The sequence below is a fragment of the Vigna unguiculata genome, chromosome 2, assembly GCF_037176805.1.
Source record: "Vigna unguiculata cultivar grain cowpea cultivar isolate G323 ecotype 2 chromosome 2, ASM3717680v1, whole genome shotgun sequence".
Lineage (NCBI taxonomy): Eukaryota > Viridiplantae > Streptophyta > Magnoliopsida > Fabales > Fabaceae > Vigna > Vigna unguiculata.
Window position 1 is genome coordinate 6909023 of NC_140793.1, and position 24980 is coordinate 6934002.

Sequence of the window (24980 nt, forward strand, 5' to 3'; positions counted from 1 at the left end):
GGTAGAAAGAGATTTTATATTAGATGTTTTTATGAAATCCAATTTTGCAATATACAAGGTAAGTAATTTTCATTTTTTTAATCCCAATCACTCCTCTCCTAAACATTAATTATTCTATGGCCAGACCATCACTATTCACTATACATCTAAGGAGTATATTTGAGAAAGTGGAAAATATAAGAAAAGAGAAAGAGAGTGACAAAATGAAGTAGTTTGAATTAAGGAAAAGGGAGAGAAAATGTTGTAATAGATTTGATTCTACATTAATATAATTAGAAAATAATTTATAAAATCAATTTGAAAATAAAATAAAAAATTATATTTCATAATAAAAATACATTGAAATAAATTATCAAACTTTAAATAAAAAAAACTATTTTATTTATTATTTTATTATTTACTTGTTTTAACATAAAAATTATGTTAATGTGTCAATTATATGTTTTTTAACTCTTCTTCGATAATTGATTATGTGTTTGACGATAAGTGGTTTTCAAAACTTTTCTTGTAGATTTGTAGACAAAATTAAAAATAAAATAAAAATTGTGTCGGTTTATTATGCATTAAAGTTTTGATATTTGAGTTTTCTTTTTCTTTTTTCGGTTGCTCATATATGTCGAGAACAAATAAAGCACAATTTTTTTTTTTTTAAATACAACCATTTTTGTCTGAACAATTATGGTGATACCAAGAATGTGACCTAAACGGTCAAAGGCTTCACTCACTAAAATAGAGATAACATTTTAAAACTAATAAAAAAGAAGTTCACTATTAAATACAATTAATGTTTTTACTCACAAACTTATGACTTAAGGATTGCTTAAGATTATAAAAACATGATTATCGTTTTAGTTCTAATTGTTAACCTTTCTTTTTTAAAAGAAAGATCTTCTATACATAGAGATTGGAACCAAAACCAAATCTTTTGGACCTATAATGAGGTATGGAGAAGTTCTTCTTCCTGCATATGTTCAAACTTGAAGATGTATTAAATATTTCATATAACATTAAATGAGTATGTTTACTTTACACAATTTTTTAATACGTTACAGGTACTTATCAGACTTCGATCAATTTTTTTTTTTGTTTCAAATTGAAGTAAAGTGCAGGACCTAAGTAGGTTGATGGGTCTTCAAACAAACATTCCCTCCTTTTCAAAAATGCTTTTGTGTTGTATAGCTTTAAATATGTTCTTTATAAGATATCTAATGATGATAATTCTTTTCACCATCATCTTTTACAAGAAGAAGAGACAAACATTCTATGCATACATCAAATGAATATTTATAAGCATGTGTGTACCTATCAAGATATTACACGTGTATTTGAGCATACGCAAGATATTACGTGTACAGCTCATGCAAATATTTTTCAAGTCTCTCATTTATAAATTATATGAAAATTCAAAGGATCACTCGTAAAATGCATGTGAGAAAAATTTGAAGACTCACTTATAAAATGCAAGTGAGAAGAAATATGAAGATTCACTTATAAGTAGGTGAGAAAAAATCTGACAACTGACTTATAAAACACAGGTGAGAAAAAATTTGATACACACTTATAAAACGTAGGTGAGAAAAAATATGAAGACTTGCTTGTAAAATTTAGATGAGAAAAAATTTGAAGATTCACTTATAAAATGTAAGTGATAAGAAATCTAAAGATTCACATGTAAAACGTAGGTGAGAAGAAATCAGAAGACTCATATGTAAAATGTCAGTGAGATCTAAAAGCTCACTAACATAAAATAGACATTTTATGTCTGCAATTATACGTCTGACCCACTAGAATCAGACATAAAAAATGATCAGTGGCAAACTTGTAAATAAGTTTTCAATTGTTTACGTCTAGCGCCCTAGGGTCAAACGTAAATCTCGTTTTTTATGTCTGATTGTACATGCCACACGTAAATTTACATATGACACATAGAGTCAGACGTAAATTTATGTTTGATTTGTCCCAGCCAGACGTAAATTTACGTCTGGCTATAGCGCGTCAGATGTAAATGTTAAAACATAAATTCGTAATATTCCTCCCCACAATGCCACGACTGTGCGAGAAAGCGAATTTGTGGTATCGCGACTGCACAATATTTCATTGCATGATTGATTGTTGAAAAGTTTGTTTCTCTCTTGATTCCGTTTTGGTGTACCTCCATTACGTTGAAACCCCCAATTTTTCACAGACGCAACAATGGCGGTTTGATGGAAATGCAACGGCGGAGGACTGTGGTTCGCGACGTCGTAGAGGGTGCTTGCTCCTGGTGCAGTGCCTCTTATGTCCTTCTTCAACGGCTGTTTGGAGATGGATCTGCAGTGTGATTTGTATCTTCATTTCTGGCAAGATGGGGTGTTGCAGGAAGTCGATCGACTTCAGCAAGTACTCGTTGTGACTGGTGGTTGATCTACGCGGTGAAGGTAATTTGTTCCTGTGGAGGTGGTGGTGCTCCGACGATTGCCTCGTGATTGCATGGTGACTTCGTGGAGGACCTGCGGTGATTGGTGCAGATCTGACGTGCGAATGGACTGTAGTTGTTTTTATGTTTCGCGTGGTGGATTGACAATGCAAAAGCATGGAAATTTGTCAAAAAAATCATGTGTAAAAATTTACATATGACATTGTGTACCAGACTTAAATTTACGTATGACATTGTGTACCAGACGTAAATTTACGTCTGTTAATCCATAGTCAGACATAAATTTACGACTATGTTATTATGTCTGACCTCAGACGAGAAAAGCAAAAAATGTCAGACGTAAAAGACCTTTTTTTGTATTAGTGGCTATAAAATAGTTTTAGCTAGGTTAGGAATAGGTTGTATCTTGCTTTAAAAAAAACTACATTGAACACGCATTATCTTTCTTTACGAAATTTATATAGAGCAAGTTGTATCTTGCTTTACAAAAACTACACCGAGCAGACAGTACCCTGCATTATAAAAACTACGTACCAAGCACGTAGTATCCTATGTTACAAAAATTACATCGAGTATGTTGTATTCTATTTTACAAAAACTACACTGAGCAAGTAGTATCATGCTTTACAAAAACCTACATGGAGCAGGAAATATCCTACTTTACAAAAATTACATTGAACATGAAGTACCCTACTTTACAAAAACTACATTGAGCAAGTTGTATTCTAATTTCCAAAACTGCACTGAGCAAGCATTTCATGCTTTACAAAAATTACATGTAGTAGGTAGTATCCTACTTTACAAAAACTACATGGAGCAAGCAGTATCCTGCCTTACAAAAACAGATGGAGTAGGTTGTATCTTGCTTTACAAAAAATACACCAAGCAAGTTGTATCCTGCTTTACAAAAACTACATCGAGCATGAAGTATCTTGCTTTACAAAACCTACATGGAGTAAGCAGTATCCTGCTTTACAAAAACTACATCGAGAAGGTAAAATCATACTTTAAAAAAACTACATGGAGTAGGTTGTATCTTGCTTTACAAAAACTACAATAAGGAGGCAGTATCTTGTTTTACAAAAACTACATAGAGCATGAAGTATCATGCTTTACAAAAACTACATTGAGCAGATTGTATCTTGCTTTACAAAAAATACACCAAGCAAGTTGTATCCTACTTTACAAAAACTACATTGAGTAGGCAATATCTTACTTTACAAAACTACATGGAGTAGGTTGTATCCTGCATTACAAAATAACTACACTGATTAATGGGAGCACCCAATCTCCTAAGGAATAATGAAGATCTCCTAAAACCTTATGGGAATAGTTGAACTCTTGAGTTTAGTTTATTGAAAGAACTTTAAAATATTTGGTGAATTCTAATAAGGTATTCACTTGTAGAGTTTTATGGTGTATTTTGAACTATCTCATGGAAGATGTTGCATACATTGAATCATTTTAAGATAAGGAACATTTCAATACTTTTGTCACTTCATATTCTTAAACATTATAAAAATGTGATGAATCTCCATGTACACTAGCAGTTTATTTAGGCCCAATGTTGTTTGGGCTCATAATAGGGGTCTTTCATTTGAATCAATGAGTAGAAATTTTTCATCCTTATGCATTATATTGCTAAGGCTAAGGGTTTGTGTGGTGATAAACATAATGTTATTGGGGTTATGATTAGTAAAAGGGTGACTTGATGAGTATTTATGGGGGTTACACAGTGAATAATAAAGATTTGAACGGTTAAAGAAGGACAATAAATATAGATGGCAATGTTGGGAGATTAACTATAGGGAAATTTCAGATGGCAGAGATGAGATAGGATAAAAGGAGAATAGAGACTAAGAAAGAGGGACAAACTATTGTGAATGTCCTAGTTGATTGTATTCACCTTTTGATTAGAAGAAAAATACAATAAAATTGAAAGTTAAAATTTATAATCATTGTGAATTATATTCTAGAAATAAAAGCAATTATTTTATTTACTAATTAAGATATTTATCATTCAAGTACTCTTCAACTATCTAGGAGATTGTTTTAGCACATGTAATGGCCTTTTTAGTTTACACACATACTCTTTCTTACCTACCACATCAAATTTTCTAGGGATAATTATGTTTTTCGTCCCCTAACTACTAGTGTATTTTGGCTTTAGTCCCCCATCTAAAGGTTTATCCATTTCAGTCCCTGACCTTTTAAATTGCATGGAATTGGTCCCCGATTTTAAACTCCGTTAGCATGAATTAACACCTGGCTAACAGATGGCCACACAAGGATCCCGTTTAAAGCTTTCTTTTGATGACACTATTTTGCACGTTTTGGTTACACATTAGTAATGCTTTCAGATCACGTGTTAATTAAAGAATTGCTTACACATTACTAATGCTTTCAACTCACGTGTTAATTAAAGAATGGGAAAGTAAGCATTAGATGCAGGGTTCTGTTCCATTAGAAAGGGGTTTTTGCTAAAAACCGTATAGTTTAAACTTGCGTTGGTGAATGACGACAGAAGTGGTGATTTCAGTCCGTATTCCAAAGGCAGAAACTTCATTCACAAAGAGAACTTGAAGTGGGTTTTGTGGTTATATTTGCACGACGAAATCAGCATTCGTGAAGTGAGCTTAATTGTATTGTTTACAAATTTTGTTTCGTTGAATGTTTGATTTACTATGGTTTGATTGTTATTAAAGTTCGATTGTGGTTATTTTTGTTGGGTTTGTGCTTTTATTTGAAATGTAGGGCTGCAAATGGGGTTTGCGGTGGCATTTCATCATATGGGTAGGTTTGAAAGGAATAGGGGATTGAAATACGTTGGCGGTAAAATCCACGTTGTTAAAGGGATCAATCCAGATTTTTTGTCATTCTTTGAAGCATTAGGCATCGTGAAGGATTTTAAATATGCTAGAGATGTTAAACTGTGGTGGAAGGGTTCCAAATAGAAGTTGTTAAACAATCTAAGATTGTTGAGTGATGATAAGGAGGCATTAGCTTTGGTTAAGTATGCAGAGGATAGGAACGAAAAGGTTGATATATATGTTCAACATATTCCTTGTCAGCCCGAAGTGGTGCATTTTATTGCTGGTGCTAAAATGGATGAAGATTTGGGTCAGCCAGAAGTGGGGGGTGAACAAGATGTGGTTCCTGATGCAGTTGTAGTGGGTAAGGCTGATGTGGTTCCTGAGGCAATGAAACGAAATCCAAGCACAGTGAGGACTAAAAAAGATGTTGGAAAAGGTTCATTTGTCACTAATGCTGAAATTGGAGTACAAGACATAATTGAGGAGTATGATACTGATGAGTTAGAGTCTGATGTTGATAGTGATGAGGGTGTGGTTCGTGATGGGCCTAAATTTTCCAAGTACAGAGCTGAAGATATGACAAAAGACTTCAAGTTCAAATTGGGAATGAAATTTTGTTCTTTGACGGACTTTAAATAGGAATTGATGGAGCATGGTGTTTTGAATGGGAAAGAAGTACAATTTTTCAAGAATGATCAGAGGAGAGTGAGGGTTGTATGTAAAAAAAAGTGTGGTTTTTTTAATTATGGTGAGTAAGGTTGGAGGTAGGCAAATATTTCAGGTTAAGACATTGGTTGGGCATTATAAGTGTGGCAGGGTGTTTGGGAATAAAAATGCTAATAAGGACTGGATTGCACAGGTGCTAATAGATAGATATATGAACGTAGGTGTCATGACAGTGAGTCAAATAATTGATGAAATCAAAAAGACATACAGTATAGGCATTACTCCATGGAGGGCTGGAAAGGCGAAACAAATTGCAATGGAATGTTTGGTGGGTGATGGACAACGTCAATATGGTCGATTACATGATTATGTTATTGAATTGCTCAGAGTTAAGGCTGGAACTTTCAAGATCAAGATAAATCAACCTCAACCTAGTCTGCCACCAAAATTTGGTTGTTTTTACATGTGCTTAGCGGGCTGTAAGACTGGTTTCTTGGCTAGGTGTAGGCCCTTCATAGGTTTTGATGGTTGCCACTTGAAAATAACTTATGGTGGTCAACTTTTGGTTGCAGTGGGCAGGGACCCCAATGACCAATACTATCCATTAGCGTTTGCTACAGTTGAGAATGAATGTAAAGAGACCTGGAGATGGTTCCTAACACTATTGCTAGAGGATATTGGAGATGTTGCAAATCATCGTTGGGTATTCATCTCAGATCAACAAAAGGTAATGTAATTACATAAACTTTTTCTTTAGACAATCACAATTAATTGATTTTTTTGCTTTTATTTATAACTATTCTCTTTTGCAGGGACTTATGTCTGTGTTTGATGAAATTTTGAATGGGGTGGAGCACCGTTTCTGTTTGAGGCACTTGTATAGCAATTTCAAGAAGAAATTTGGTGGTGGGGTAGTAATCAGAGACCTTATGATGGGGGCAGCAAAGGCTACTTTTTACGCTGCCTAGAAAAAATGGGTGAGTTAAGAAACCTGAACCCTGAAGCATATAATTGGTTAGTTGCCATTCCTAGAAGTTCATGGTGTAAACATGCATTCAACATTTACCCTAGATGTGATGTTTTAATGAATAACTTGTTTGAATCATTCAATAGTACTATTTTATTGGGTAGAGATAAACCAATCATTAGTATGATGGAATGGATTAGATCATACTCAATGAGTAGATTTGCTACACTCAGGGAAAAGTTGATTGCATATCCTGGTAATGTAATGCCTAAGCCTAAAAAAAGGCTTGATAGGAAAGTGGAAAAAAGTGGGAATTGGCTTCCCGTATGGGCAAGGGGTTCTAAGTTCGAGGTCACGCAAGGGTTCACTATGGAGAAGTTTGTAGTTGATTTAAGTAAGCATAGCTGCACTTGTTATTTTTGATATTTGGTGGGTATTCCTTGTAGACATGTTGTGGCTGCAATTAACTATAAGATAGAAAATCCTGAGGCATATGTGCATCCATGCTACAAAAGAGAAGCTTATCATGCTTGCTATAGCCTAGAAATCACCCCAATAAATGGACAACAACTTTGGCCCAAAAGCAATCAACTTGAACTACTCCCACCCATATACAAAACACCACTTGGCAAGCCCAAAAAACTTAGAAGAAGGGAAACAGATGAAAATGTTAGTCATTCAAAACTTTCAAAAAAGAATATGATCATGAAGTGTAGTAGATGCAAGCAAATATGACATAATATCAGAAGCTGTAAAAGGGGGATGAGATCCAGAAAGGTAAGACATCATGTTCTTTACTTCTTAATGATTTTCTTTTGCAAAATACAAATATGAAAGTTGAAAACATACTGAATTGACAAGGAAACACACAATGTACTCGAACTGCCACTACAACTACCAACACTGTTGGACCATCAAACCAAACCTGCAGTAGAACGAGATCCACACCCATGGTTGCAGCAAACGTGAACCAAAGAGAAAGAGCACCAACAACACAACCAAGGAGCATGGCAGCACAAGCATTGGGGTCTCAAGCTAGTAGTAGTACAACTTGTGCACAACCCACGTGAAAATGAATGAAGATTTCGATTTTTTCTTGCTTTATTAAAGACATCTATAATAGATTAAGACTTCTATAACATTGGGCATAGTGATAGTGGACCACTATTTTGTTTTGGAGCAGTGCTACTTCAATATTTTAGTTAAAGTTATGGACCACTATTTTGTTTTGGAGCAGTGCTACTTCAATATTTTAGTTAAAGTTATGGACCACTTGCCTGCTTTGGACCACTTTTTGCATTATTGTATTCAATTAAAGGAAACACTTTTGTTATTGCTTTGGACCACTTGTTTGCCATTATTGATCAATGAAACATGTATTTCTATTGCTTATTCATTCCAAATTTATTTCTTATACTATGAAATTGGTAAAACAGGAAGTTGGAGAAAATTAGGGACCCATATCGAATAACAGGAGACCAAATAAGAAATTCATTCCACTGTCATATTCTCATATTCTCTTAATCAGAAAATAACAGGACACCATATCGAATATCAAATAACATCACACATGGCAAATATCAAATTCGAATACTGTCATATTCTCATATATTTCATATTCTGATATTGTAACCACCAAGTTTAATACATTCCAAGTTTAATACACGAAACTGACCTTACATAACAGTAACCACCAACTTTAATACATTCCTAATCATTGCTACAACTAGCTAAAACATAACTAATTACAATTAACCTTCAACAACACCATAATAACCAAAACAATAGTTGCCACCAACGACAAAACAAATAAAACTTGCAGAAATTTTCCAATTTTTTTCTCTTGTTGCAATTTCCTCTTCAACTTCTCATTTTTCTTTATCAAGTCTATTATAACTTTGTCATTTTCCAAACAACAAACTTTGTCTTCTTCAACAGTTTTTCCCCCGTTGGATTCAAATTCAGAGTCTTTCCTTTCAAACGTAGATTTTAACTCATTAACCCATTCGAAATAATTACAATGGGAATTGGACTACACAAAGAAGGAAACGATTACAAAGAAAACCAAATGAAGCTCGAAAAAAAGTGAAGGAATTTTTCACTTACAGCCCAATTCCTACACCTCCAAAATAATCAGCCTTTGTTCTTCATAGTACTTGCCTTTAGAAGCAACAATTTTTTCCCACACCCACACACTTTCGATGTGATTTCTGAAGAGGACACACAACGTCACCATATTTTCGAACCACTACTCCTTTGTGTACAATCCAATCCTTTGGTTCCACTATTCATCACTGTAGCTAAATTTCTCCAATTTCTGAAGAGGACGCACAACACAGTCTACAATTTCTCCAATTTCCCCAATTTTATGGTTTCATAAATTACCCCCAAACAACCTTTATTGTAACTAAAGAGAAAGTTTTAAACGGGATTCTTACGTGGCCATCCATTAGCCAGGTGTCAATTCATGATAACAGAGTTTAAAATCGGGGACTAATTCCATGCAATTTAAAAGGTCAGGGACCGAAATGGATCAACTCTTAGAGAGGAGACTAAAACCAAAATACACTGATAGTTGGGGGACGAAAAACATAATTAACCCAATTTTCTAATTGGCACATCAAAATATCTTCCTCTAGATGGCCATGGAGGAAGGATATCATCATATGAAGTGTTTCAAGCTCCACATTTTGACTTAATACTAGAGCAATACCGAGCCTTGATGGGTCGTGCTTGACTATTAAAGAGAAAATATAATATTGTGCTTTCTTGCTTTCAATTCCAGACCAATCACACAATCAAACATAGACTAAATACCATTCAAGATTTAATCAATTTGTAATTTGATTTATAAAATTATAAAGTAACTTAATATCATAAAGTTAAAATCCATTATTAGAGAAAAAGAACAGACTTAAAGCGTTAAACAATTAATACAAAACTCAATTTGAATTGTGATCTTAATTCGGTGAATTGAACTTCAAGAATTAGTTATATATAAATAGAGTAAACAAGACAAAAAAGAGAAAAAATAAAGAGACAACTCAAAAATTAAGAAAAAAAAGAGAAATAGACAATTTTTAAGACTGAAAAACTAAATAAATGAATTTGATATGATCTCTAATTAGGTTTATAAGCCAAATTATAAACATTTAGGCTTAAACAAGAAAATCCATATCCGCATAAATTTTTATTCAAAAGTATAACAAATTTGTCTTAACTTTAAAAAATCATAAGTAAACATAAAATTTATAATCAAAACAATCGTATGTTATGTTCGTTTTAATGTTCTCAAAAATATAAAATCTAAATATAACTAAAATAAACTAAAAGTAATATCCAAAAAAACTATGATCAAGAAAATAAATAAAAATGAGATTAACTAAAAATACAAAAATTAAAACAATTATATACATTATTGAATTAATGGTAATAATATACTTCAAATCTTCCCTAATAACTCATTTTTATGTCAAATTTTATTAAAAATCTGACATCAATTCTCTCAGTTAACGGATGATGACAGCGGCAGAGTATGATGGTAGCGGGAGGGGCCATGTCCCCAAATGTTTTTTATTTTTTTTTAAATTATATATCTATATTTGAAATTTTGAAAAAATTTTAAATTTTTAAAATTATAGACCGTATATTTTAAAAACTAATAGAAATTAAATTGCCCCAAAGGTTTTTTATTTTTTTTAAATTATATATCTATATTTGAATTTTTGAATTTTTTTTTAAATTATAGATGGTATATTTTAAAAATTAATAGAAATTAAATTGTATCTTTTTATTTCTTTTATAAAATACAACGTTTAACGTTAATAAGTAATAAAAAATCAAATCAAATATAATAAAAAATAAAAATATTTAGGTTTAATTATTTTTTTTGTCTGTCTAAAAATATCAAATTGTGACTAAAAAAATTAAAACTAAATTGAGACTCATCTTTGAAAACAGTAACTAAAAGAGTAATTAAAATAAACATTTATTAAGATATTTTTTATTTTCTTCTGTCATTACCTTTTTAATTTTTCACAAAATTGTATTCATCTTTCACTCTCATTTTTTTTTTTGAAGAAAAGAAAATGAAGTTAGACACATATTCATTGTTTTTGCTCTCATTTCTCATTTGTTTCCTTCGTTTCTCGAAGAAAAAAAAATGTAACTTTCTCTTGCCTTACTTGATGAAATATTAGTTTAATAGTTATTAAAATGATTTTTTATCTCATGAGCCTTTTGTATACTCATTATAGAAGCAAAAAACAATCTATTATGTGTTTTTTACTGCTGATTTGTAATTGTGAATTGATTATAATATATTTTTCTTCTAATAATTTTATCTCTCGATCTTTTATTAGATTATGATAAATTACTTTTTAATATATTTAAAAAAAGGGATATCGATGAATAATAACATAATAGATTTATTTTGTAAAAGTGATACAAGGGAAGTTATATGTAAAGATGATACATTATACTTTTTCTTATCCTTATTCACATCTTTCAAAGCATTTAAAAATTATACTAATAATCCAATCTAAGGATCCAATTATTTTATAGAAGAGTCATTTTTAAAGCGTTATACTAATGATCCAATCAAATTATCAAAGAATTATATTACTTTGAGCCCTCCAAAACTCTAGTCAAGATCTGCCATTGAATGATGATTTGTTAGGCACATCACCAATTGATGAAATTCGTAATCCATCTTTATTAGCATAACTTTTTTATATTTATGATGGTAATTTTTATATAACGCTGAACATTTTAGTATCTATTACAAATAATCTTAATGATATATATATATATATATATATATATATATATATATATATATATATATATATATATATATATATATATATATATATATATATATATATATATATTATCTAGTTGAATATGTGTATTGTGTGGAACAAATTTGTATGGATAATAATATTTTGACTCACTCTTAATTCATTACTCCATTACTTCAATTATTTTTAGATTATTTCATCACATTACTACTGTACTATATCTAGGCGGTTAGGACCACTATGACTAACTACCCGGTCCAAACCACCAACATATAGTCCTAGCATAAAAAGGAACAATTGGTTAACTACGCAAAATGATGACACATATAACGGCTAATGTGACGCCCCGACTACTATACTAAATAATTATTATTTGATAAAAAGATGTGGAATTAAATTTTTTTTTTCCATAAGATTATCCTTGAGAGAACATTAATAATAACATAACTTCATATTCATATATGTAGTTTGCATCTATGTAATTGTTCATAAAATATTACAAAAATATATATTTGTTAAATATTAAGAGTCCTACATCAGAATAGAAGACTTTCTATATTTTTAACATCTCCTAAAGATATTAATAGAAATTATCCATGAGTCAATTTTCAGAAGATCCACCAACAATATCCCGAATAACTCTCACTGAGCAGGTTCATCTTCTGTTCATGCAAAAGGTACATATGAAAGAAAAATATGAAAGGAGTGAGGTCTTTATAAGCCTTAAATATCAATCTTAATAAACTCAACAAACAATGCAGTCACCGGGGGCCTAGATTTAGACCTATAACCACCAAACTTGATCTTGTTTTACCAGACATATGGATCCATATTTCACTTCTGATGATCCAATCTGAACATCAAAAGTTACTTTGGGAAGTGATTAAGTAGTTGAGTATTTCTCATGGTACAATCATAATTATTTCTTTCTCGAGAATATTAGCCATTCATCGGCTCACAAAAGAGATATATACTCACTACCTAACCTTGGCGATGCCGAGCAGGTATCGGACAGTCCCAAGTTTGGCCTATGAATATCCTAGTCCAGTGCGCTATTCTGAACTATCCAGATATTCACCTACTTGGTAAAACTTCCTTAGACCCCACCATGGTCCCTGCCTTTCATCCCGCAGTGTACCAAACTGTGACTTCCCAAATACAACCACTTTGACACTGGTTTAATCCAGACTTAACTCTTACTCAACTGACATACTCTTGAATATTTTCAAAGGTCATTAAATGTGATGACTATCAATTCATGTCATTGTATAAACTATACACAAAGAACATCAAATAAAATAAAATGTACATGTAATTTTCTTATATTCAAGCTCACTGAATAAAATAATATTTACTTTCACTTCACACATTTTTTTTATTATAAAATAATAATAAAATAAGAATCAAAGCAAGAACTTTAAATAAATAATTAGACAAGGATTAGAACGTCATAAATAAATATAATAACAAAATATAAATTAAACAGGACCAGTGCGTAACTGGAGATAAAAATAAAATAAAATAAATAAATAGGACCAGTGCGTAACTGGAGATAAATAAAATAAAATAAATAAATAGGACCAGTGCGTAACTGGAGATAAATAAAATAAAATAAATAAATAGGACCAGTGCGTAACTGGAGATAAATAAAATAAAATAAATAAATAGGACCAGTGCGTAACTGGAGATAAAAATAAAATAAAATAAATAAATAGGATCAGTGCGTAACTAAAGATTAAATAAAATAAATAAACAGGATCAATACATATTTGGAGATTAAATAAAATAAATAAATAAACAGGATCAGTATATAATTGGAGATTAAATAAAATAAATATAAGAGGATAATAAATGAAAATAAGTTAAATGAAAGTAAAAAGAATAATATATGAGTCAAAATAAATAAAAGATTAATATAAAACCCATGAGTTTATCAAGATTAATATATATAAGAGCTTAACCTCACTCCCCCCTTACCTTATTGATTGAAGAGCACAATAATAATATTTGAAGAGGACTAGGATCTCTTTGAATCTTTGCTCTAAACTTTTTTTTTTCTCTATTTTCTCTTTCCCTCTCTTCTTTCTCTTTCTCTTTCTCTCTCTTCTTTCTTTCTTTCTCTTTCTCTTTTCTTTCTCTCTCCTTTCTTTCTTTCTCACTTTTTCTCACTTCTCCCGTAACTTCTCATTTCATACATATATATATAAGCTTATACATGTGCTTATCTTTCTCATCATTACCTACATTAATGAATGTTTATCTCTTAGGTTTTTTTTTTTTTTTTCCTTCTTATCTTTTCTCACCTTATCTTCTTTTTTTTTTTTTTCTTTTCTTCTTATCTTTTCTTCTTATCTTCTTATCTCTTCTTTTTTTTTGTATATATATTTTTTTATCTCTTTTAAAAGATTCTTCATATATATATATATATATATATATTATATTTGTTTAATATATATATTATATTTGTTTTGTTTTTATTGTTATTTTCAATAAGTAAAAATTACATCATAATAAAATATATTTTTAATGTTTAAACTACATAAAATATAAAACATTAGTAAACATAGAATATTTTCTAAGTGTTTTATTTAAAATAAATAATACAGTTTATTAAAAAAAAGCGATGTTACATTTCTCCCCTCCTTTTAGGAATTTCGTCCCCGAAATTCACGTGGTTGCAAAAAGATGGGGATACATCTCTCTCATATTACTTTCTAATTCCCAAGTTGCATCACCTTCATCTTGTTGACTCCACAATACCTTTACCAAAGGTATGTCCTTTCCCCGAAGTTGTTTAATCCTTCGATCTCCAATCCTTACAGGAAGCACATCATAAGTAAGGTTTTCTCGTATTTGTACTATATCAGGTTCTATCACATGAAAAGGGTCATGAATATATTTACGAAGTTGAGACACATGAAAAACATTATGAAGTTTTGAAAGGTTTGGAGGTAAAGCAATTTGGTATGCAACAGAACCAATTCTTTTAAGGATTTGATAAGGACCTATGAATTTGGGTGTAAGTTTCCTAGATTTGATAGCTCTACCAACCCCAGTTACAGGTGTAACTTTCAAGAAAACATGATCTCCTTCTTCAAACTCAAGGGGTTTCCTTCGTTTATCATAATAACTTTTCTGCCTATCTTGAGAAGTTTTCATCTTTTCCCTGATCATTTTAATCTTCTCAGTTGCTTGTTGAATTACCTCTGGACCCAAAAACTAAGGAATTTCCATTCTCATACCAACACAATGGGGTTCTACACCTTCTCCCATATAGAGCCTCATATGGAGCCATTCCTATGCTTGAGTGGAAACTATTGTTATAAGTGAACTCTATAAGTGGTAGAAATTTCTCCCAACTTTCAGTTTGTTCTAAAACACAGGCTCTCAACAAGTCCTCTAAAGATTGGATAGTCCTTTCTGATTGTCCATCAGTTTGAGGGTGATAAGCTGAACTAAGCCTAACTTTTGTTCCCAAGGCTTTTTGTAAGCTATCCCAAAATCTAGATGTGAAACGAGGGTCTCTATCAGAAATTATACTAGAAGGTACTCCATGTAGCTTGATAATTTCTTTTATGTACAAATGAGCTAACTTTTCTAAGGAAAATCTAATGTTAATAGGTAAAAAGTGAGCAGATTTTGTTAACCTATCCACAATGACCCAAATTGCATCATGACCTGACACAGTCTTTGGTAAACCTGTCACAAAATCCATGGATATGCTTTCCCATTTCCATTCCGGTACATCTAAGGATTGTAGTTCCCCATAAGGCTTTCTATGTTCAAATTTTGTTTTCTGACACACTAGACAACGTGCAACAAACTCCACCACTTCTTTCTTCATCCCAGACCACCAAAACATTTTCTTCAAGTCTTGATACATCTTTGTAGTACCCGGATGAATACTTAAGCTACTCTTATGAGCTTCCTCCATTATCAACTTTCTCAACTCTTCTTTTGCAGGTATGCAAATTCTATCTCTAAACTTGATGATTCCATTTGAATCCTTGTGGAATTCAGATTCCTTTCCTTCAACTTTTGCAATCAACTTTTCTTGCAAAAATTGATCTCTTTCTTGAGCTCTCTTTATTTCTTCTAAGAATTCACTTGATATTTTTAACATTCCTAAGCATATGCTATTGGGTCTAAGTTTTACAGCTAAGTTCAAGTCTCTGAATGATTCTATCAAATCTAATTCCTTCACCATCATCATGGATGCATGTATAGACTTTCGACTCAAAGCATCAGCAACAACATTTGCTTTCCCAGGGTGATATTGCAGCTCAAAGTCATAATCCTTAAGAAATTCCATCCATCTACGTTGTCTCATGTTTAGTTCTTTCTGATCAAAAAGGTACTTCAAACTTTTATGGTCACTAAAAACTTCAAACCTTGCCCCATACAAGTAATGTCTCCATATTTTCAATGCAAACACCACTGCAGCTAATTCCAAATCATGTGTAGGATAATTAAGCTCATGTTGCTTGAGTTGTCGTGAAGCATAAGCTGCAACTTTTCTTTCTTGCATCAACACACATCCTAATCCTTGTCCGCATGCATCACAATATACCTCAAAATTTTTTGTAGGGTCAGGAAGGATTAAAACAGGTGCAGATGTTAGTTTTTTCTTCAATTCTTGAAAACTAAACTCACATGCTTCATTCCATTCGAAAGGTTTTCCCTTACGTGTTAACTTAGTCAAAGGCAATGCTAATTTAGAAAATCCTTCAATGAATTTTCTATAATAGCCTGCTAATCCTAAGAAACTACGTATTTCTGTGATATTCTTTGGTTGTTCCCAAAGCAATACCGCTTGAACCTTTGAGGGGTCAACTGCAATGCCATTTTGTGATATCACATGACCCAAAAATTGAACTTCTCTCAACCAGAATTCACACTTTGACCATTTTCCATACAATTGTCTCTCTCTTAGAATTTGTAACACAATCCTCAAATGTCTCTCATGTTCTTCATGATTTTTGGAATAAATTAAAATGTCATCAATGAAAACAACCACAAATTTATCCAAAAATTCATGAAAAATACGGTTCATATAATCCATGAAAATGGCAGGAGCATTGGTCACACCAAAAGGCATTACCAAGTACTCATAATGACCGTATCTTCTCCTAAATGTTGTCTTTTGAATATCTTCCGCCTTGACTCGAATCTGATGATAACCAGATTTTAAGTCAATTTTGGAATATACCACAGCACCTCTCAATTGATCCATCAAATCATCAATCCTTGGTAGAGGGTATTTGTTCTTGATGGTGATTTTGTTAAGCTGACGATAATCCACACACAACCTCATTGTTCCATCCTTTTTCTTGACTAACAATACTGGTGCACCCCAGGGAGAAACACTAGGTCTGATGAATTGTTTATCCAACAATTCTTCTATTTGTTTTTTCAACTCTGCTAACTCTAGAGGTGACATCCTATAAGGGGCTATAGACACAGGTCTTGATCCTGGTACCAAGTCTATAGTGAATTCTATTTCTCTTTGTGGAGGTAACCCAGGGACATCCTCAGGGAAAACATCAAGATACTCACAAACAACAGGAAACTTATTAATGTTTGGAATTTCCTTGACTTTTAAAGAAGTTAAGATCATGTATACTTGAGATCCTTTTGGGATTTCATTGTGGTTGGTAGTACTCTCTTTTAAATCTTTTGAGTCAAAAACTTCACCTATGTGTGATTCAAAAATTAAAGTCTTATCGTGACAGTTTAGGAGAACATGGTTGGAAGATAACCAGTCCATTCCAAGAACAATATCCAAATGAGACAAGGGTAGACATATAAGATTTACAGAAAATTTTCTATTCCCTATAGAAATATTGCAATTTGTACATGCAAGTGAAGTCGTGACTGGAACATTGGTAGGAGTAGACACAGTTAAATCATATGGTAATAAAGAGACAGGTAACTTTAAATGTTTGACACATTCATGTGATATGAAAGAATGAGTAGCACCTGAATCATATAGTACATTAACGAGGTGACCATTTATGATGCATTTACCTTGGATTAGATCTTCAGATTGAACAACTTCAGTACCATTCATCGTGAAGACTCTCCCGGTTGTCTTTGGTCTTCCAAGTTGATTATTTCCTTTGTTGCTGCTTCCCCCACTTCCTTGCTCCTTAATTAACTCTTTGCATTCATTACGATAATGACCCAATTTCCCACAATTGAAGCAAGTTACAGTCCTTGTGGCGCAGTTTCTTGACAGATGAGGTCCTCCACAGTGGAAACATTTGATAGGGTGGGTTGCGCCTGAATTATTGGCAGCAGAGGAATGTCTTTGTCCTGAAGAATTCCACGAAGTATGAGATGGACGTTGGTAGGGTTTCTTATTATTAAAATCATTTCTTTTGTGCCTCAAAGGCCCTCCTTGCCTCCATTGAGTTTGTCTTGCCTTAGTATCATCCTCATAAATCCTACAACGGTTTACAAGAGTGGGAAAGGAAGAAATCTCTAAATAACCAACTGCTTGTTTAATATCAGGTCTCAGTCCACTTTCAAACTTAGAACAACGGGAACGTTCATCAACTCTATCATGAAAGTAAGGACAAAACTTTGACAACTCGTCAAACTTTGCTGCATATTCTCCTACAGACATGATTCCTTGACGAAGATTAAGGAATTCAACTTCTTTCCTCCTCCGAAGATCCTCTGGAAAATATTTTTCTAGAAACTTTTGTTTAAAGACTTCCCAAGTAATTTCTCTCCCTTCATCCTCCAATTGTTGTTTTGTAAATCTCCACCAGTTTTCAGCTTCTTCAACGAGCATAAATGTAGCAAATGTGACTCTATTTGCATCTGCACACGTCATTGCGATGAAAATTTTCTCAATTTCTGCTATCCATGATTGAGCACCTTCAGGATTAAATCCCCCTTTAAATTTTTGTGGATTATTCCTGCGAAAGGTTTCTAATCCTTGATTTTCCATGGGTTCAACATTTTTTTTTTGGCTCATATTTTCCAGGACAATTGTCATTCTTTCCAACAACTCATTAGTAATGTTTGGTCCGTTATCCATCTTTTCCTGAAAGAATGAACAATTTCCTTAGTTTTCTTTAGATTTCTTCTTTTTTTTTTTTTTTAACTATTGTTAAAACTTATCCTTACTATAAGTATTAATTGTTGTTATTACTTACTTTTATTAATCTACTTATCTTGCCTTTCTCTTTTACAAGAAAAATGTAAGAACAAACAACTTGCACCTCTACTTACTAGTAGAGACTACAAACATGGAAGACACCATACCCAAGGTCTTGACAGAAGGAACTGCTCTGATACCACTCAATGTGATGCCCCGACTACTATACTAAATAATTATTATTTGATAAAAAGATGTGGAATTAAATTTTTTTTTTCCATAAGATTATCCTTGAGAGAACATTAATAATAACATAACTTCATATTCATATATGTAGTTTGCATCTATGTAATTGTTCATAAAATATTACAAAAATATATATTTGTTAAATATTAAGAGTCCTACATCAGAATAGAAGACTTTCTATATTTTTAACATCTCCTAAAGATATTAATAGAAATTATCCATGAGTCAATCTTCAGAAGATCCACCAACAATATCCCGAATAACTCTCACTGAGCAGGTTCATCTTCTGTTCATGCAACAGGTACATATGAAAGAAAAATATGAAAGGAGTGAGGTCTTTATAAGCCTTAAATATCAATCTTAATAAACTCAACAAACAATGCAGACACCGGGGGCCTAGATTTAGACCTATAACCACCAAACTTGATCTTGTTTTACCAGACATATGGATCCATATTTCACTTCTGATGATCCAATCTGAACATCAAAAGTTACTTTGGGAAGTGATTAGGTAGTTGAGTATTTCTCATGGTACAATCATAATTATTTCTTTCTCGAGAATATTAGCCATTCATCGGCTCACAAAAGAGATATATACTCACTACCTAACCTTGGCGATGCCGAGCAGGTATCGGACAGTCCCAAGTTTGGCCTATGAATATCCTAGTCCAGTGCGCTATTCTGAACTATCCAGATATTCACCTACTTGGTAAAACTTCCTTAGACCCCACCATGGTCCCTGCCTTTCATCCCGCAGTGTACCAAACTGTGACTTCCCAAATACAACCACTTTGACACTGGTTTAATCCAGACTTAACTCTTACTCAACTGACATACTCTTGAATATTTTCAAAGGTCATTAAATGTGATGACTATCAATTCATGTCATTGTATAAACTATACACAAAGAACATCAAATAAAATAAAATGTACATGTAATTTTCTTATATTCAAGCTCACTGAATAAAATAATATTTACTTTCACTTCACACATTTTTTTTTATTATAAAATAATAATAAAATAAGAATCAAAGCAAGAACTTTAAATAAATAATTAGACAAGGATTAGAACGTCATAAATAAATATAATAACAAAATATAAATTAAACAGGACCAGTGCGTAACTGGAGATAAAAATAAAATAAAATAAATAAATAGGACCAGTGCGTAACTGGAGATAAATAAAATAAAATAAATAAATAGGACCAGTGCGTAACTGGAGATAAATAAAATAAAATAAATAAATAGGACCAGTGCGTAACTGGAGATAAATAAAATAAAATAAATAAATAGGACCAGTGCGTAACTGGAGATAAATAAAATAAAATAAATAAATAGGACCAGTGCGTAACTGGAGATAAAAATAAAATAAAATAAATAAATAGGACCAGTGCGTAACTGGAGATAAAAATAAAATAAAATAAATAAATAGGATCAGTGCGTAACTAAAGATTAAATAAAATAAATAAACAGGATCAATACATATTTGGAGATTAAATAAAATAAATAAATAAACAGGATCAGTATATAATTGGAGATTAAATAAAATAAATATAAGAGGATAATAAATGAAAATAAGTTAAATGAAAGTAAAAAGAATAATATATGAGTCAAAATAAATAAAAGATTAATATAAAACCCATGAGTTTATGAAGATTAATATATAAGAGCTTAACCTCACTCCCCCCTTACCTTATTGATTGAAGAGCACAATAATAATATTTGAAGAGGACTAGGATCTCTTTGAATCGTTGCTCTAAACTTTTTTTTTTCTCTATTTTCTCTTTCCCTCTCTTCTTTCTCTTTCTCTTTCTCTCTCTTCTTTCTTTCTTTCTCTTTCTCTTTTCTTTCTCTCTCCTTTCTTTCTTTCTCACTTTTTCTCACTTCTCCCGTAACTTCTCATTTCATACATATATATAAGCTTATACATATGCTTATCTTTCTCATCATTACCTACATTAATGAATGTTTATCTCTTAGGTTTTTTTTTTTTTTTTCCTTCTTATCTTTTCTCATCTTATCTTCTTTTTTTTTTTTTTCTTTTCTTCTTATCTTTTCTTCTTATCTTCTTATCTCTTCTTTTTTTTTGTATATATTTTTTTTATCTCTTTTAAAAGATTCTTCATATATATATATATATATATATATATATTATATTTGTTTAATATATATATTATATTTGTTTTGTTCTAATTGTTATTTTCAATAAGTAAAAATTACATCATAATCAAATATATTTTTAATGTTTAAACTACATAAAATATAAAACATTAGTAAACATAGAAGATTTTCTAAGTGTTTTATTTAAAATAAATAATACAGTTTATTAAAAAAAAGGGATGTTACAGCTAACGCCACCTACTTCAAGAATAATGCATGAGTGCATGAGTAAAAGCCGTCCACTCCAAACTTAGGAAATAACAGTTGGGCTTCTGGTATCAGATCACAAACGTGGAACTTAGGCCTGGTACAGGCCCCTAAGGGTCCAATCCGCCAACATTAAAAGAAGACGCATCTAAAAGAAGGAGCATCCATTCCGAGAAGTCAGTGATTGGGGTAAGATATGATCTGTGTTCCCTGATAGTGTGTTATTGTCTTTGCAAGAATAATTACAAAAGATCAAAATAGGTAATTGAAGAGTGATTGAAATAATGGATTAAAAATGAATTAAAAATAATGGGTTAAAATATCATTATTTTATTTATATATTCTTAATCATCTGTGAAACAAAATAAATTATATATACATGTGTAAAACATATATCAAATATGTCAATAATCCGTTAAATTAATGATGCATTAATAATTATATGTAAGTATTTATTTAATTTTAACCACTTATAAAATAAAAGTAATCATATGCATAAGTGACATCAAATATAAAAGAATGGCGATAATTAATGTTGATTTGCACTGCCATATCTACTTAATTAATCCCACCTAACTACCTCATTTGGTGCACAGATATTTTGTTTATTAATTTCTTCTCAATGACATTTGACGTACGAAAATCAAAATATTGGAAAATTAGAGGGCACAAATAAATAAATAAATTACTTTATCATTTTTTCTACAACTTTGTAAGATTTTTTTTAAAGATAATATGATAGTTAGATAAGCTATTTGGGTATTTCTGGCCAACGTAAATGAATTGAAAATTAGCCCATTATGAATTTAAGAAAACGACAAGAAGAAAAATGTTGAGTGTCACTCAATTTCCAGCCATTAATGGTTAAGAGTAATATTAGTTTGTTAAAAATAAACTCTATAAATATAAAATTATGTGTTCTAACATTCTTTTTTATCGTATTAATAAAATATAATTGTGGTATTTCTTAATTATTTTATTTTTGTAGTTTCTATGACGTGACTTCGATATCTTGAAATAACCCATGTCATTATTCGATTTTTTTATTAATGATTAATTATAATTTTAGTCTCCGTTTTGATTTTGTTCTTCCAAATTTTAAAAAGTATTTTTTTAGTCTCTAAAATAAATAAAAAAGTTTCTAAACACTAAATTCAAAAGGACTAAAAATGATTTTTTTATTGTGTATAATTGAAATTTTAAAATTTAAAAACTAAAATCATATTTTTCAATTGAAAGGTAAACAAAAAGTTATACTTAAAAGAAAAATAATGAAAATTCCTCTAAATTTTAAGGGTTAAAAATATAATTAAACCTTTTATCAATTACACAAAATTCAAATTCTCGATTAATAGAAGAGATAACTGCAATAAATAGTACTAGCAGCAACTCACAACCTTCAGAAATTATGTTTTCATTGTATTTCAATCATGTCTATTTTAAGTCCATATGAGTATTTAAGGAATTTACGGAAAAAAATTCACTAATAATGAAATTTAAGTTAAATTTACATAAAAAATTAACATTGATTTGAAATCTTAAAATAATAAATTTATATATATTTTTTTTCATATAATTTTTAATTTTCATACATATTTATATTCCCAACACACTGACATATTTTGAAACAAAACTATATAGGTTTATCCATTTATTAATCCAAATCTCATGTTAACTATAATTAAATTTAGAAAGAAAAATAAAAAGAAATTCTAGTATAAAAATGATGCTAAATTGTAATAGGAGTGTTTGATTGAAGTGATGTAAATATAAGCATCACTCTAATATACAGCATATAATTGTGGAGACCAATATCATACAGTGGTAAAGTTGTTTCTGACTACCTGAAAGTGATTGCTTGAGTGAATAACATTCTGAAAATAAGAGCTACAATAATAAGGAAATGGTACTTGCTAGAAAGGACCAAGTTCATCATCGAGATTCCAACTACTTATCAAAAGTTATGGGTGCTTCACTTCTTCCAGTTGCTTTAGTTCATGATACGTGGCTCTGATGAAAGCATTAGTTTCTTTTGTTGGTTCTTCTATTGCTTCTTTCAGCTTGCTCAGTGCCATGCAATAAGCTTCCTATCCAGTGTTATCAAATCAAACAAAATAGATTATTTATAAGGCTTTCATTTCTTAAAAACAATCTTATTTTTTATACTTTTTATGTTTTTAACCAAGATTTTCAGAAATTAACACTAGTGATACCATGAACTGATCTAACTCTGAAGTGTTTGCACCAGCTGTTGCTTTGGACTTTGAATTCACCAGCTTCTTCAGTGCATCATCATCAAACTCTTCAGCTTCACTTAACCCCACCTGAATTCAAACAAACTCAAATGATGAAGTAAAATAGATGCATACTATGCATGAGTTGTTGGAAACTCTTAATATCTCTGTGTTACATTTCTCTGAATAATGAAAAGAAAAACATGATAAAGCTTTTAACCTCTTACTTCCAACATTGTTCATCATATCATCTATCACTGACTTTACAAATACTTGACATTAATCTAAAACAAATTCTTATATGATATATGTAACTGTTTACCAAAAATGTCTGGTCTTGTTTCCATTGCAGAAACAGTTCTGTTATATTTATATAGATGTACTAGAAAATACGCTCCCAAATTAAGACAAATGACAAAAGCTGTTCCATTTTAATGAATTGTTTAGTTTAAGGAAAAGTGAGTAAAATCTACTTATTTATCTTCATTTGTCACCCACTTTCTGAGTTAAAATCATTCAGAAAATTAGAAGAAACAAACTTTTTTTCTTTCAAAAATATCATAAATTTTGCAGCTATAGCCAAAGTGAGAAATTGCTTTTTTCTGAACTGTTAGATACTCTACTCCACCGTTGTCTTGTTTACTATATTAAGGTTTCAAATTGTTCTAGCATCATTTTCGGATCCTATTCATCACTCATAAGCACTTTTGTATCAGCTAACTTAGACAAAAATATAGTCATGTAGGTCACCACAGTTATACTAGAATGGAAGCTTTCTTTTTCTGTTAATTGTTGACCCCGGATCATGATAATTCAACATCATTGCTTTAATCAATACAAAGTTTAGGAGTCAAAAACAGAAAGAAATGAGCAGAGAAGAAAAGAAAAAGAAAAATAGAGGAAATTACGTACCTTCAAGCAGTTGATGTGAGATTGAATCAAAACTTCATACAAAGGATGAGTTGCAATAATGTTCTTTAGAACTTCTTCATTTTGTTTCCCACCAGCAATGTGTTCACTTCCCTCAACAAGACCCTTTTCTCGAACGTGTGTAGCTTCCATCTCTGTAGCTAGGTAGGTAGGTTTATTACTATTAATGCTGATATTACTATTTTCTCTTGCACCAATCGAATCAGAAACAAAAAGAAGCACTATTATATATATAGCAACATGTTGTGGATAAAAGGGGTTTGTATTATGGTTATTGACCAATGTGAGTGGAAGCTAAAGTGATGAAACGTAGTTATCAAGAAGTACAAATGGGTTACCTGCCGTATGGGTATTTCTGTTCTTCATGTTGTTAACCATTGGAGGTAAAATAAATAGTATGAAAACAAGTGCATGCATGCATGGGAAAAAGA

General features: G+C 31.3%; 2 protein-coding genes and 1 pseudogene across 2 annotated transcripts; 1 reads left to right on the top strand and 2 right to left on the bottom strand.

Annotated features, from left to right (window-relative positions):
• The first annotated feature begins 5974 nt into the window (after positions 1–5974).
• On the top strand, positions 5975–6863 carry LOC146888283 (uncharacterized). Its single transcript, XM_085670034.1, has 2 exons — positions 5975–6622; positions 6708–6863. Exons 1-2 carry the CDS (start codon positions 5975–5977, stop codon positions 6861–6863), a joined length of 804 nt encoding a protein of 267 aa, XP_085526160.1.
• Positions 6864–14290: 7427 nt separating this feature from the next.
• LOC146888284 (uncharacterized) lies at positions 14291–14959 on the bottom strand (annotated as a pseudogene).
• Positions 14960–23246: 8287 nt separating this feature from the next.
• Positions 23247–24681, bottom strand: KNATM (KNOX meinox protein). The gene is made up of 3 exons (XM_085669581.1): positions 24532–24681; positions 23599–23709; positions 23247–23472 (listed from the first exon to the last, which is right to left on the bottom strand). Exons 1-3 carry the CDS (start codon positions 24679–24681, stop codon positions 23347–23349), a joined length of 387 nt encoding a protein of 128 aa, XP_085525707.1. The 3' UTR covers positions 23247–23346.
• Positions 24682–24980: the final 299 nt, after the last annotated feature.